General features: G+C 44.8%; 1 protein-coding gene across 5 annotated transcripts in view; it reads left to right on the top strand.

Moving 5' to 3' along the window:
- Nucleotides 1-12,195: 12,195 nt before the first annotated feature.
- LOC127660465 (nuclear valosin-containing protein-like) overlaps nt 12,196-15,158 on the top strand; it is a 35,091-nt gene continuing 32,128 nt past the window's right edge. For 2 of the 5 annotated variants that reach the window (XM_052150722.1, XM_052150720.1), the window contains exons 1-7: nt 12,196-12,362; nt 12,984-13,054; nt 13,140-13,192; nt 13,492-13,579; nt 13,758-13,818; nt 13,925-14,092; nt 14,183-14,315. In XM_052150722.1, the coding sequence (XP_052006682.1) occupies nt 12,303-12,362; nt 12,984-13,054; nt 13,140-13,192; nt 13,492-13,579; nt 13,758-13,818; nt 13,925-14,092; nt 14,183-14,315 (634 nt within the window). In that variant the 5' untranslated portion in view covers nt 12,196-12,302. Of the gene's footprint in view, nt 12,363-12,983; nt 13,055-13,139; nt 13,193-13,491; nt 13,580-13,757; nt 13,819-13,921; nt 14,093-14,182; nt 14,316-15,158 lie in introns of all 5 variants that reach the window. The other 3 variants (XM_052150719.1, XM_052150718.1, XM_052150721.1) reach the window with 2 other exon arrangements.

The following is a 15,158-nucleotide window of genomic DNA, read 5'->3' as shown; positions in this document are numbered from 1 at the left end:
CTTAGCGGGGTAAAATTTGTGCAATATCTTAAATGAAATTTCCTTGACCTTATTTGTAATGATATATTTATTAGGCAACAGCCATATCTTACTCCAATTCCTAGTTCCAATAAACCTTGACCAATAGGAAATGGCATGTGGTTTACTAACTAGTTCTTTCTGAAAAAGTGAACGTATAACCTTATTGTTTTTGCTTGTTGAAAAAAAAACTTTACCACAAAACGTATCAGCTAGATGCAGTACAGGCACACTTTTAGAGTATGTAATACCTCTACATAAAGAGACAACACCTGGAGAAATAGCACCAATTACAGAGGCAAATTCTTTAGGTGAAACAGGGAAATTGAAGTATGAAAGGAATTCATCATAAGTCATCAAATACCCTTGACAATTCAACAACTGTCCCACCAAAAGGATACCCCTGTCAAACCAAGTTTTCAAAAATATGCTCTTATGTTTGTACAAAATATTACAATTATTCCATATGTAATAATGATGTGGTGAAAAATTATGCTTGTAAATTATCTTCCAAGCCAAAAGTGCTTGCCTGTGAAAAGCTGACAGCTTAACTGGGAGTTTTCCAGTTTTATAATCACACATAAGCAAAAACGGAAGGCCACCAAGTTTGTCAAAAACCGAATTAGAAATCATATTCCACATAGAATTAGTGTTATTTAGAAAATATTTCAACCAGTTAATTTTAAGTGTGTTATTTAAGATAGAAAAATCCAAATAATCAAGTCTCCCATTTTTATAAGAATTAACAATTACAGATTTTCTAATATAATGTATACGGTTTTTCCACAAAAAGTTCAGTATAATTTGATCAATTATCTTAGTTAATTTATTATCCGTATGTATCGAGGTAGCTACATAAGTAAGCCTAGAAATACCTTCCGCTTTAGCCAATAAAACACGACCTTTGAGTGACAAGTCTCTCTGTAACCAAATATTAAATCTGTTCTTTACTTTTTTAATCACTGGATCAAAATTTTGTGAGATTCTCTCCTTCTCATTTTTAATAATAACCATACCCAAATAAGTTGGAGCATCCTTAACAGGAATATTACAAGTTGTTCTGTCTTGGCAGCTTTTTAAGGCAAACAGTTCACATTTATGTAGATTAAGGCATAGACCTGAGGCACTGGAAAAAATTCCAATGAGCTCGACAGCTGACTGGATTTGATCAACATTTTTCAGGAAAAGAGCTGTGTCGTCAGCCAACTGACTTATCAGGACATTTCTCTCTTCAACTTGAATTCCTTTTATCTGACTTGATTTAATGAAGTGACAAAACGCCTGAGCAACAACGAGAAAGAGGTAAACAGAAACTGGGCAACCTTGCCTAACTCCTCTTTCCAGATTACATCTTTGTGTAGTGCCATTATTCAATTTCACAGAACTATTTCCACCTGCATAAAGAGTTTTCATGGCATTACAGAAATAAGCCCCAAAACCAAAGTGTTCTAAACAATAAAACATAAAAGGATGCTCAACAGAATCAAAGGCTTTGAAAAAGTCTAAAAAAAGTATAAAGCTATCATCTTTTACAAAGTCAGAATAATCAATAAGATCAAAAATAAGTCTGATATTATTAAATATATGTCTATTTCTCATAAACCCAGATTGATTTTCGTCAATAATGGAATCTAAAACTAATTTGAACCTTTGGGCAAAAACATGAGCAAATATTTTATAGTCATTATTCAACAGACTAATGGGTCTCCAATTATCAATAAGCAACAAATCTTTCTTTGGCTTAGGAATCAAACAAATTATACCTTGCGTCATAGTTGTAGGAAGTTGTGAGCACTTTAAGCTTTCAGAGTATACTTCAAAAAGAAATGGGGCAAGAATCTCAGAAAACTGCTTATAGAACTCAGTGGTAATTCCATCATTACCGGGTGATTTATTACATTTTAAACGTTCAATAGCTTGCTTAATTTCCGTAATCGTTACTGGGACATCACATAACTTTTGGTCCTCTTCAGTAATTGTTTTAACATTCTCAAAATGTTACAAAAAGACGTCATATTATGCTCACTGAATTTAGAAGTGTATAAATTAGAGTAATAATTATAGCAAAAGTTAGAAATTGTGTCAAAATTATCTGTAATCAATCCATTAACATTTATTTTAGAAACAGAATTTAATTTAGCCCTCGACTTTTCAAGTTTAAAAAAAAAAGCAGACATCTGCTCTCCGTGCTCTAACCATTTTTGCCTTGATCGAATAAAGGCACCTTGTGCTCGCATTCTGTACATAATATCAAGCTCATTTTGGAGCTCTGATAGACGCAATCTCTGTCCTTCTAACAGGTCCACAGTGGGAATGTTGGAAATGGCTAAGATTTCACTAGCAACTTTCTCTTCCATAAGACGTTGTGATTTAACTAATGTGCTACTAAATTTCCTCAAATATTTTCCAATTTAAAATTTTAATAATTCCCAATTATGACTGAACAACCCATCCTTTTTGGCTTTAATCCAGTAATGATTAATGAGTTTTTCCAATTCCTGTTTAACTGCATTCAATTTAAGCAAAGAACTATTCTTTTTTCATTTTCCAGTATGAATTATACTTGTTACAATTGATGTTTGGAGAAATATTAATTTTAATTAATATGGCCTTATGGTCAGTTAATGGTGTTGCCATAACATTAACACAAATATTGTTCCCATCAAAATGGTTAGAGACAAGCCAAAAATCAATCCTAGAACGTCTGGAGCCATCCTTGTTACACCAAGTATACACAATATCATCTAAATTTCTCTCTCTCCATATATCAATCAGACCAAATCTGCCCATAAACAACTTTAAGTTAGCATTTAAATTTGAAGGTGGTCTTGGTGGCCATTCATTTAAAACAACATTAAAATCACCCCCTATTATTAAATAGGAATACGGGAATTTGGATAACCAATGTTTAAGCCTTTCCTCCAACAAACATAATAACCGGTCATTGTCAGATTTACATTTATATCCATAGATATTAACTACTAAAAAAAATTACACTAAAACATTTTAAAATTAAGCATATAAAGTGGCCGTTTTCATCACAGTCCGAATGCAAAACCTCCCTCTATAATTATTTTTCAGACAAGAAACCCCTGCTGAGTGTTCGGTTCCATGAGACAGCCAAATATCACTACCCCATTGTGATCTCCAAAAATTAACATCAGAGGCAATAGAGTGTGATTCTTGAAAAAATACAAAGTCATTATTAAACCGCTTAGTAAACAAAAACAAAGCCTTACGCTTAACGCTTTCTCTTAAACCCCTGGCATTCAAAGAAATAATAGAAAATGACATAAACAACTAACTCTGAAACAACTAAACAAAACAACAACAACAACAAAAAAAACTTTTAACCTCTTATAAACAGTCAGTTATATAAGGTTTAGGTTGGCAAAAAGGTCAACCACATAATAGCACCATATTTTTTGTAATTTGTGCAAATAAGCGCCTCTAAAATAAAAAATAAAATAAACTTCCTTTAACTACTTTAAAAGCTCACTGTCCAAAAGTAGGCCTACAGATCTGTATATAAGATCATGCAAAAACACTTCTTGTTACTTCAACTCCATTCGAAAGTCAAAACAATACAGGCTCATAAAAAAAACAATACAAATCAGTCAATATTAGTTTCCAGCTCAGTTGACAGTGAGGATAATTTCACCTTGCCCTTGCACAAAGGCTCTGCCTCCAACAAAATAAGCAGTTTTCCCAGCCGCTCGAGCTTTTTGAACTTCCGGCCACAACTTCACCCTTCTTTCGCGATCTCCTTTGGAAAAGTCCTCCCTGAACTGCAAGCCCCTGTCCCGCAGATACGAAGAACTTTTGGCAGCCTTCCAAACTGCATCTCTGTAGAAGTGCGTGGAAAACGTATCGGTTACCTAACGTAACCTCGGTTCTCTCTAGATGAGGGAACGAGTATTGCGTAAGCTAGCTTACACTATGGGAAAGATTCATCTTTTCTGAGATATTGAAGCCAAAAAATTATCCTTAATTTTTGTATCCATTGTCAACGCAGTGCGGCAGCTGCAGACCTTGAGCGGGCTAGCTAGCGAGCTCATAGGTTGCTCTGCGGCAACTGCTGCAGCCTATAGACGAGCTTGGGCTGAACTCGCGATCCAATGAGAGGCGTCTGCGCGCTCACTGCATCAAAGCCCGCCAAAATGGGCGTGACTTGAGTGCATATAAGCGTAGTTCGTAGGCTGGAACCCTGGTTTTCATTGACTGAAGCGAAAAGTCGCCGTGGCGCTGAAGCACGCCGGCTACTCAATACTGTTCCTCATCTAGAGAGAACCGAGGTTACGTTAGGTAACCGATACGTTCTCTTACGAGAGGTTCTCTCAGATATGCGTAAGCTAGCTTATGCTACGGGAACCCATTGTCAACGCCGCGCGCCAAGCATCCACTGTATGAGCCCCAGGGAATTAAGGGGGACCCGGGGAGCCCTTATGAGTGGGGAAATAATATTTGGCCGGCAAGAATGCGGGTCATTGATTGTGTAATACATAAGCACATAGTGGGAAGGGAACGACAGAGCGGCGGTGCCGGTCTGTGTGGAATGTGTCCCATCAGTGCAGCTCACCAGGGGAGCTGTAGCGTATTAAACCGCTAGTAGTTTTGCCTGCAGAGCGGGCACTTCAATATTGTAAAATCTGACAAAGCTGGAGGGGGAAGTCCATCCCGCTGCCACACATATGTCGTGAATGGAAATCCCGCTGGACCATGCCCACGAGGATGCCATGCCTCTAGTGGAGTGAGCCCTAATGCCCAACGGGCATGGCAGGTCTTTTGACGCATATGCAGCAGCAATAGCGTCCACTATCCATCTAGATTGTGTCTGTTTCGAGGCGCGAGACCTTTGGTGCGCCCTCGAACGAAACGAAAAGCTGCTCAGAGCGTCTGAAAGCGGCGGAGCGCGCAGTATACAATATCAGTGCTCTGACCGGGCAAAGGAGATTGGCGTCGCGATTCAGCTATCGGATGCTGGCAGCGCCGATAGGGAAATGACCTGTGCTCTGAAAAGAGTACCGATCACCTTGGGAACATAGCCGTGTCTAGGCTTTAAAATGACCTTGGAGTCACTTGGTCCAAACTCAAGACACGCAGCGCTGACAGACAGCGCGTGAAGGTCTCCCACACGTTTGACTGATGACAGGGCAGTCAGAAAACGGTTTTGAGTGAAAGGTATTTCAAATCCACGGATTGAAGTGGTTCGAAAGGGGGGCTTTCATAGTTTCGAGAACTATAGAAAGATCCCAGATAGGAAACGATGGGGGCGCGGGGTTCATCCTTCTAGCTCCCCTGAGGAAGCCGGATGACCAGCTCGTTTTACCCCATGACTGGCCGTGCAGGGGTTCAGCGAACACCGCAACGGCCGCCACATACACTTTGAGCGTGGATGGGGATCTGCCCTTATCCAGCAGCTCTTGTAGAAATACGAGCAGCGACGACACCCCACATGTCCGCGGGTCCAGGTCTCTGTCGGTGCACCATTTTGAGAACACAGACCATTTTGATGCATAGAGTCTTCTCGTGGAAGGGGCTCTAGCGTGTATGATGGTGTTTATTACTCCTGGCAGAGCGACGGGTAGTCGTTGATCACCCACGCATGCAGCCCAGCTCTGGGTGGGGATGCCAGATTGTGCCGCGAGCTTGAGAGAGGAGATCTGCTCTCACTGGGATGGGCCACGGCGCTGTCAGTGACAGCTGCGTAAGCTCCAGGAACCATGTCTGATTCTCCCAACGCGGGCTATGAGGAGCACCGAGTGACGCGTTTCCCTGATCCTCTGCATTACCTGTGGCAATAGCGAGACGGGAGGGAAGGCGTAAAGCGGGCGTCTGGGCCAGTCCTGGGCCAGCGTGTCCTCGCTTCGAGAAAAATATTGGGCAGTGAGAGTTCTCTTTGGAGGCAAAGAGGTCTATCTCTGCTCTGCCGAATAGGTGCCATAACGTCTGGACTGTTTGAGCGTGCAGGGACCATTCCCCTGGGGAATATTGTCTCTGGACAGTCTGTCCGGCCGTCGTTCAGGTGGCCTGGCACGCGCGTCGCCCTCAGCGAGCGCAGGTGGCACTGGGACCAACTCAGTATGCGTTTCGTCAGATGGAATAGGTTCCTGGATCTGACACCGCCCTGACGGTTTAGGTAGGATACCACAGATCTGTTGTCCGAACGGACCAGGACGTGGTGACCCTGAATGACCGGGAGAAAGCGCACGAGTCGCGTGCTTGACCGCTATCATTTCCAGACAATTTATGTGAAGGAGCTTTTCCTGAACTGACCATAGGCCAAAACCGGAGAGCCCTCGCGAGACCGCGCCCCAACCCGTGTTGGACGCCGTCTGTCGAGATGACTTTTCGGCAAGATACAGCTCCATTGTCACTCCCCGCTGATACCATTCGGCCACTGTCCAGGGCTGCAGAGCTGAAATACAGGTCTGAGTCACCTTGATGGGCTGGCGGCCTGTGGACCAAGCCCGGCGAGACGCTGGTGTTTAGCCAATGCTGAAGCGGGCGCATGTGCAGTAAACCCAGCTGAAGTACTGCTGCGGCTGAGGCCATGTAACCTAGCACTCTCTGGATTTTCTTCAGAGGCGTGAGGCTGTTCATCTGAAAAGATGCGGCTAGTCGCTGAACACGGCGCGCGCTGTGTAGATAAGCGAGCCGTCATTGCCACGGAGTCTAGTTCTATTCCAAGGAAATTGTCTGACTGGGCTGTAGTGAGCTCTTGGTCCAATTGACTGCAAGACCCAAACTGTTCAGATGGCTGAAGAGAACTGCTCTGTGAGACAGAAGCTCCATATGTGACTGTGCCATAATCAGCCAGTCGTCCAAATAGTTAAAAATTCACAAACCCTGACTCCGCAGGGGTGCGAGCGCCGCATCCATGCACTTCGTGAAAGTACGGGGTGCTAAGGACAGGCCGAACGGAAGGACGGTGTATTGATAAACCTGGCCGTCGAGGCTAATCTCAAGAATGGCCTGTGACGGGATTTATCTGAATCTGAAAATATGCATCTTTCAGATCGAGAGAAATAAACCAGTCCCCCTGGCGCACATGCGCGAGGAGTTTCCTGATTGTAAGCATTTTGAACGGTCTTTTTGCGAGCACCTTGTTCAAAACCCTGAGATCTAATATGGGTCTCAGGCCGCCATCTTTCTTGTGAACAAGAAAATAACGGCTGTAAAGCCCCGACTCGCTCAGAGAGGGTGGCACTTTCTCTATGGCCCTTTTGCACAGAAGGCTTGCTATTTCTGAACGAAGAATGCACGCTGCTTCCGTGTTCACAGTGGTTTCGAGCCGCGCTCTGAAGCGAGGAGGGCGGCGATCGAACTGTAGCACATAGCCCTGTTGTATTGTGCTTAACACCCACTTGGATATCCCTGGAATAGCTTCCCACGCTTTGAAGCGTAACGCTAGAGGGTGAATGGCCAATTCGCTCTGATTGTCGCACACAGAGCTGAACAAAATGTGTGAGCGCGTTTAGTGTGTTTATGCATGATTGCTCGCAGACAGCATAAACAGGCTGTTTTGTGAGTGACTTCCGATTGGAATGAATGGGGAAAGAGTCACATCTGTTACGTGATGCGCAAGCATAGTCATGGGCACGGACTTACACACAGAGGAATGTTTGCTGGCCGTGTAACAGAGCGGGCAGAGAATGGGCGCACGACGTATTCGTGGGCGCATTTATTGACTCTAGCGCTCGAGCGGTTCAGTAATCGCTTTATGTGAGCGTGCTCTGGTGGGGACACGAGACATGCAGTCCTTGTGTGTAGAGGTGAACACTGGATTGTGGGCACATTTTCTACACATAGGGCTGGTCGTGGTGACAGAGCTGCCAGAGAATGGGCGCCACAGACGCATTTGTGGGCCTTCATTGACTCTGACGCTCGAGCGGTTTGTAACCGCTTTATGAGAGCGTGCTCTGATAGGGGCACAGGATGTGTTATGCTTGTGTGTAGGGGTGAACACTGGGTTGTGGGCACATTTTCTACACATAAGACATGTTTGCTCTTTACAAGATTTATTTGGGTCACCCCAAGCGGGCAGTGTCACCGGCTTGTTGGCTGCTAAATTCACCACTGCAGTAGCCTGAGAGAAGGGGACTGACAGGGGGCGAAGCTTTGACGGTGGTCCGGCCGTGGCGGGACTGAGCCGTCGTTTGTTCAACACAGTTAGGAAGACTTCGGCTGCTCGGGTTTCAGCGTTACCTTAGATCGAGGCCCGCGGGGGGGCGGCAGTCTGTGGCGGCTGTCTGAACGTGATCGAGGGCGGCCGCCCTATCGACGCTGAGAAGTCTGAGTTTGTTGAACTGGGCGCTGTGAAGAGGCTCGTGCAGGAGGCTGATCACGTGAGCGGCCTGCAGAGGAGCTAGCGCGACGCGGCAGGAAGAGGTTCATGGCTTGGGTGGCTTTCTGGACTTCTGAGAAGGGGTCAACAATGCCACTCACCGCGGAGCCGAAGAGACCGGTCGGAGAGAGCGGTGCGTTGAGGAACGTGGAGCGCTCTGCTTCTCCCATGTCGGCTAGTGTTAGCCGCAAGTGTCTCTCGGTCACAGTCAGCGAGACCATGCACTTCCCTAGAGCTTGGGCTGCAGCTTTGGTAGCCGAAGGGCGAGGTCTGTCGCGACTCGTGAGATCAGTAACAGCTTCTGGGTGCCTGCCTTTCTCATCCCACTCACGAAGAAGGTCTGCTTGTAGGATCTGTAAAACGGCCATTGAGTGCAGAGCAGATGCGGCTTGGCCGGGCGGGGAATAGGCGCGCCAACATAGGCGGAAGTCGCTCTGCAGGTCTTAGACGGGAGCACAGGCTTGGAACGCCATCCCGCGGAGGGCGGACAAAGGTGTGCTGCTACCGAGTCCTCGACCGGGGATGGAGGAGTAGCCTCTCTCAGTGGCGCCGCCCACCGACGTGAGAGAGGTGGAGACGTGGGAACGGGACCTGGCTGAAAAGGAGCGTTCCACGACTTTGCAAGCTCCGTGTGTAATTCCGGCAGGAAGGGAGCGGCCCGGGCCGCGGGTGTAGAGCGGCGATGGCTTTGAAGAAAGCAGCCGCCGAGTCTGTTGGGTGTCTGCTCAGGGGCGGTGACCACTCGAGCCCGAGGCGGTCGACGGCCTGTGTGAGGAGGCGTGTTAACTCCCCTTTGACTCGGCGCGGTCCTGCTGGATTCCTGGGCCCAGGAGGAGGCTTGGGAGCCTGACCACTCCTGCTGTCCGAAGCCATGATGGAACAGCTGCCCTTATCCTCCGCCTCGTCATCCGAGATGGCAGCAGTGCGGCCGCCGGCGGCAACTGCGTGTCCCAGGGGGCCGGGAGGGTGAAAGCGATGCTCGAGGGAGAGGCTCCGGCGAGGCAGTCGCTTCAACCACAGTTTCCGGCAGCCTTTGTGGGCGGCGCTTCTTCCTGCGCTGCTGAAGGTAAGGCGGCGGCGGTTTCTGCTTTGAGCGCCGAGTCGAGCCCGCAGGGGTCGACATCGGTAGCTCCTCGCGAGAATCGCATCCGCCCTCAATGAGGGCGAGCTCTGCGTGCCCCAGTCCCAGGCAGAGAGCGCAGATGATGTGGCGGTCTCCTGTGCTGAGAAGGGCGCGACATGAGGCGCAAGTGGAGCGAGGCATCTTGAAAAAGACGCTCGTACTCTTTTGTGAATAGTTCATGAGAACTAGCTTGCTGAATAAAAGGATACGTCGTCGGATGGCGTAGCTCGCAGGATGGCTGAAGGTGGCTGAGACGGCCGGCTTCTTCTAGCGCTGTCCACGCTTGCTTGATGCCCCTCGAACAGCGATGCGGCTTCCAGGTCAGCGATGCGAAGAGCTTCGCTGAAGAGATGAAAATCAGGGTTCCAACCTACGAACTATGCTTATATGCACTCAAGTCACGCCCATTTTGGGCTTCTTTCAGAGCACAGGTCATTTCCCTATCGGCGCTGCCAGCACCCGATAGCGAATGCGACGCCAATCTCCTTTGCCCGGTCAGAGCACTGATATTGTATACTGCGCGCTCCGCCGCTTTCAGACGCTCTGAGCAGCTTTTCGTTTCGTTCGGAGGGCGCACCAAAGGTCTCGCGCCTCGAAACAGACACAATCTAGATGGATAGTGGACGCTATTGCTGCTGCATACGCGTCAAAAGACCTGCCATGCCCGTTGGGCATTAGGGCTCACTCCACTAGAGGCATGGCATCCTCGTGGGCATGGTCCAGCGGGATTTCCATTCACGACATATGTGTGGCAGCGGGATGGACTTCCCCCTCCAGCTTTGTCAGATTTTACAATATTGAAGTGCCCGCTCTGCAGGCAAAACTACTAGCGGTTTAATACGCTACAGCTCCCCTGGTGAGCTGCACTGATGGGACACATTCCACACAGACCGGCACCGCCGCTCTGTCGCTCCCTTCCCACTATGTGCTTATGTATTACACAATCAATGACCCGCATTCTTGCCGGCCAAATATTATTTCCCCACTCATAAGGGCTCCCCGGGTCCCCCTTAATTCCCTGGGGCTCATACAGTGGATGCTTGAGCACGACGGCGCTGACAATGGGTTCCCGTAGCATAAGCTAGCTTACGCAATACGAGAGAACCTCTCGTGAAGAGAACGTATCGGTTACCTAACGTAACCTCGGTTCTCTCTAGATGAGGGAACGAGTATTGAGTAGCCGGCGTGCTCGCGCCACGAGCGACTTTTCGCTTCAGTCAATGAAAACCAGGGTTCCAGCCTACTGAACTACGCTTATATGCACTCAAGTCACGCCCATTTTGGCGGGCTTTGATGCAGTGAGCGCGCAGACGCCTCTCATTGGATGCGAGTTCGCCCAAGCTCGTCTATAGGCTGCAGCAGTTGCCGCAGAGCAACCTATGAGCTCGCTAGCTAGCCCGCTCAAGGTCTGCAGCTGCCGCACTGCGTTGACAATGGATACAAAAATTAAGGATAATTTTTTGGCTTCAATATCTCAGAAAAGATGAATCTTTCCCGTAGCGTAAGCTAGCTTACGCAATACGAGAGAACCTCTTGTAAGAGAACTGCAGTATGGTTGCTCTAGGCCTACCGCCGCTCTGTTGCGCACTCCCGAGACGGTGAACAACATCAATGGCACCTGGAAGCTTATCGCTTTCGCTGGGAAGAACAGCTCGACATCTTGATAACTTCTAGATGAATATTTTCATCCGCTGCTTCTGGAATGCCTATGATCTTCAAATTGCGACGTCTCATGTAGGTTTCTAGATCATCCATTCTTCTTTCCAATTTGCTGATCGGCTGTTCAATTTGATCCACGCGCCGCTCCAAGCACACCACCTTTGCTGTAACAGTCTTTAAATCAGACGACACAGCATCCACATTTTCTTTCAAGTCGGATATCTTTCTTTCTATTGCGTCAGAGCGACTGTTGATCAGCTGGGTTATGTTTGCCAGCTGAGAAGAAATATCAACACTTGTATTATCACTGGCCTTTTTCTTAGCAGCTGGTGGCTTGCTTGGAGTAGCAGGTAGAGCTGGGAACTCCTCTTCTGCCAGGCTAAACGCATCCTCTTTGCTCATGTTGACAACATAATCATGCCCGCTGCTAACCACTGAGACCGTGCTAATGATGGAGAAGTTGATGGGATAAATCCACCAAGTAGCACTGTTTATCCATAGAAATCAGCTAAGTCAGGTCATTTTTATTTGTATGGCGCTTTTCACAATACATATTTTTTTCAAAGAGATTTATAGAAAATCATAAAGTAGGCTAATGTTTTAAATGTCTGAAAGCCCACAGTTAAATCTTTATAGAAAAGCATGCCTTAACGTTTTAAATCAAATAAGCACTTATAATGGCAATTCATCAGACTTCTATGCAAATGGTGTGGCCTTAATTTTGTTTTGATGTGCCAGTGTTGGGTGTCAAAAAGTTGTGTAAAACGTACATTTTGATTTATTTTAATCGTATGACAGTTATGACATAAATAGTTTATTAACTACTTAATTACATTAAATTTGGTCTACATTACTTGGATTTCACAATAGGCAATTGTTTATGTAGAATACATATTCAAATGTACGTCGGTTTGGGTTTCTGCGACAGCTGAAGAGTCGTTACATGGCAATCCTTGATATTAATAAGTTTTATCGTTTCTTTTCGTCAGTGATGTTCTCCCGTCCGACACGTGTCGCTGTTGAGTCTAGTTAACAGCAGCACATTCTCCACATGGACAGATGAAAGTGGGAAGTGTTTTTATGTTCAGCGTTTTTATGTTCAGTGTTTGACATTTCTACGGGAATAAACCGCTGCCGTGAACTCATGTGGGATAAATGATGAAGAACCGCAGTGGATTTAATATGGATCAAAGACTCAAACACAGAGTCCAGCAGGTAAATAGACATCAGTGTGCATGTGTTATAATGTAACAAACACGTGTGTCTGAATCTGAGTGAAATACCCTAAACTTAAAGTGAACAAATCACACTGATATTTTACTTTTATTGATGCCACTTACAAAAAGTACCATGGTATTAAGATATGTACTTTTGGATCTCTACGGTTAACTCACTCTTAGAGCAGAAAAAGAAAATCAGTACAAATACAATTAGGTTTCAATATCTTTGGTGGTTGGGCCCCTAATGATTCATTCTAGAGCTTTGCATGTACAATTCTAAAATCCAAAACCTTTCAAGAACAGTGTATTTTTTGACTTTCGAAAAACGACGATCTGATATTATTGTATTTATTTGAATACATGAAGGAACATTTGTCATTTCAGCATCGTTTGTACCTTTGGTTGGTTAAAGAAAAAAAAACGATTTGATCATTATTTATGTATTTTTTCACTATAAATTAAAACATACCAAAAACATTATTTATAGTACGTTTACTCTATTGCAATAAATTAATGCTAAACTGTGTAATTTCCCTGCCACTAAACGGATTTGCTAATATAATTGTTTTCAAAATGGCTTTCTGAATATGCCTATATAATGAGATTCATGTTTCAGTATCTGAAAGCACATAATGATGATTATGTGGACATCTCATCAATGGCCTCTGACCTTCAGCAGCAGTTTAGGTAAATTTAGGTACAAAAAAAGGATTCTCTATCAGTGTATGAGTTAAACCCTGACAGAGCTGAGCCTATAATGTATTTTGAGCAGGATGGAGTATGGCCGGAGGAACAGGACAGCTTTCAGGATTCAAGTGGAAAAAGGTAGAAACTCCTCAGAGGTGTTCACGTAAATGCATATTTTATAAATCAGAAAGTTCTGGTCTTTTATAGTGTTAAAATTCATACTATTGTAGAGGCTAATATTTCAAACACCTGTTTATTGAATCACTGCACTGCACCCATAAGGAGGACAGTTCATGTATTACTATTGCATTATTAAACAATTGTCAGCTTTTTGTTTTAATTTTCAAACTATGCTATCATCACTTTGGTGATAACTTACTGAAGCTTCAAGTTTGAGATGATATTGTTGAAAAACGATGAAATATTATTCTATGTAGTTCATGCAGCTATATGCAGTGAGTCTGAAATCACTACACTGGAAAATAAACATTTGGCCAAAAGAGCGAGACACAGTCAAGTGGATGGGTATGACACAACTCTCTCTGCATTCATGAGTACTGACAATATTATTCCCATTTATGTAATTCTTGCATATATACAAATGATGAATAATCATTTTGATTCTTTCAAATCTGGCTGCTTAAAACTATATTGATTTTAACAGTGATTATTATTGCTAATATGATCTGATATTGTGTCTCAGGGGCGACAGTCACATCACAGGAGACAGCACAGACAGTGAGGACGATATTTCTGAACATGAAGTAATGGATTTTTTCCTCTCTGACTGAATGCAGAACCTAGAAATGTCAGTTCCTAAGATGTAACTTATGTCAGTGTGTTTTACATTTTATCTGGGTGTTTCAGCAGCACACAAATCACAAGGACAGCTCGCTGGTGTCGCTCTATCAGAGAGGAAACACAAGCACCTTGACGGTGAAGAGCGGCGGTGATGGCTGGATCATTGATAAAACTGGAGACAGAGAACAGGAGAACATCTTCATAGATCTGTGTGAGGAGGCGGCCACCAGCACTTCGGTACACAGCAGCACTTTGTGTTTGTGCTAATAGCAGTTTAATATATGTGATGATGTGATTTGGTCATGTCAGACTTCATCATGTTTTCAGAAGCATAGAGATTCAACAAAGCTGAAAGAGAAGAAATCAAAACATGAAAAGTTGAAGCGAAGGAAACACAGAAAACAAGGAGAAATGAATGACGTGGATGCAGAAATCAATGCAGAAATACTGGCCAAAAAGAGTGAGTGAAAGTGATTTTGCACATATCAAACATCACTTCATATTTATTAAAATCATTAAAAGGATGAATCTCACGAAATCTGTCAAGAACATGTCTCGCTCATATTTCACCCCAAAATCTATAGAAAACGAAGCCTATATTGAGGACTGTAAAGATTTTTTCATGGTAACATTTTAATGTCAGTTAAAGGAATGTTCTGGGTTTAATATAATTTAAGCTCAACCGTCAGTATTTGTGGCATAATGTTGATTACGATCCTTACCTGTCAGGTTCCTGTCACACTGTCAGTCGTGTTTATAGTGGTGACAGGATCCTGACACTCATGTTCTGTGTTGGGAGTGTGATGTCTGGGTCCTAACTCAGCCTAGTTCGGTTTCTTTTCTGGGTCGAGATTCGGACACTCCATGTCTCGTCTTTTGTGAAGCTTCGGTTTCGGTCCTCTTTCCATGTGCTCTTCTCTCAGTCTTGTGTGTTGTGTGAGTGCACATGGTTGGGTTTCGTCCTTCATAGCCATGTGCACTCATCTCTGTTGTCTTGTGTGTTAGCCCATGGCTTTGTGTTTGTCTGCCATATGCTTCCCTGACCTCGCCTCCTTGTTACCCTCATCACTCTCCCTGTTTAGTCCTTGTTATGTTAATTGACTTCATCTGTTCCATATGTGCCTTACCTGTATATATTGTGCTCTCTTTCCTCTTGTGTTTGTAGGATTTCAGATTGTTTTGCTTTTAAGTTTTCTCCCTTGTGAGAGTTTGTTTGTTCCCTGTTTTTATGGTTTTATTTAAAAAAATCTTTCATTTTATTAATTCCTGCAATTGGGTCCTTCTACCTGATTACGCTCCGTGA

The sequence above is a fragment of the Xyrauchen texanus genome, chromosome 20 (assembly GCF_025860055.1).
Source record: "Xyrauchen texanus isolate HMW12.3.18 chromosome 20, RBS_HiC_50CHRs, whole genome shotgun sequence".
Taxonomy (NCBI): Eukaryota; Metazoa; Chordata; class Actinopteri; order Cypriniformes; family Catostomidae; genus Xyrauchen; species Xyrauchen texanus.
This window is presented reverse-complemented; position numbering and strand designations above follow the sequence as displayed.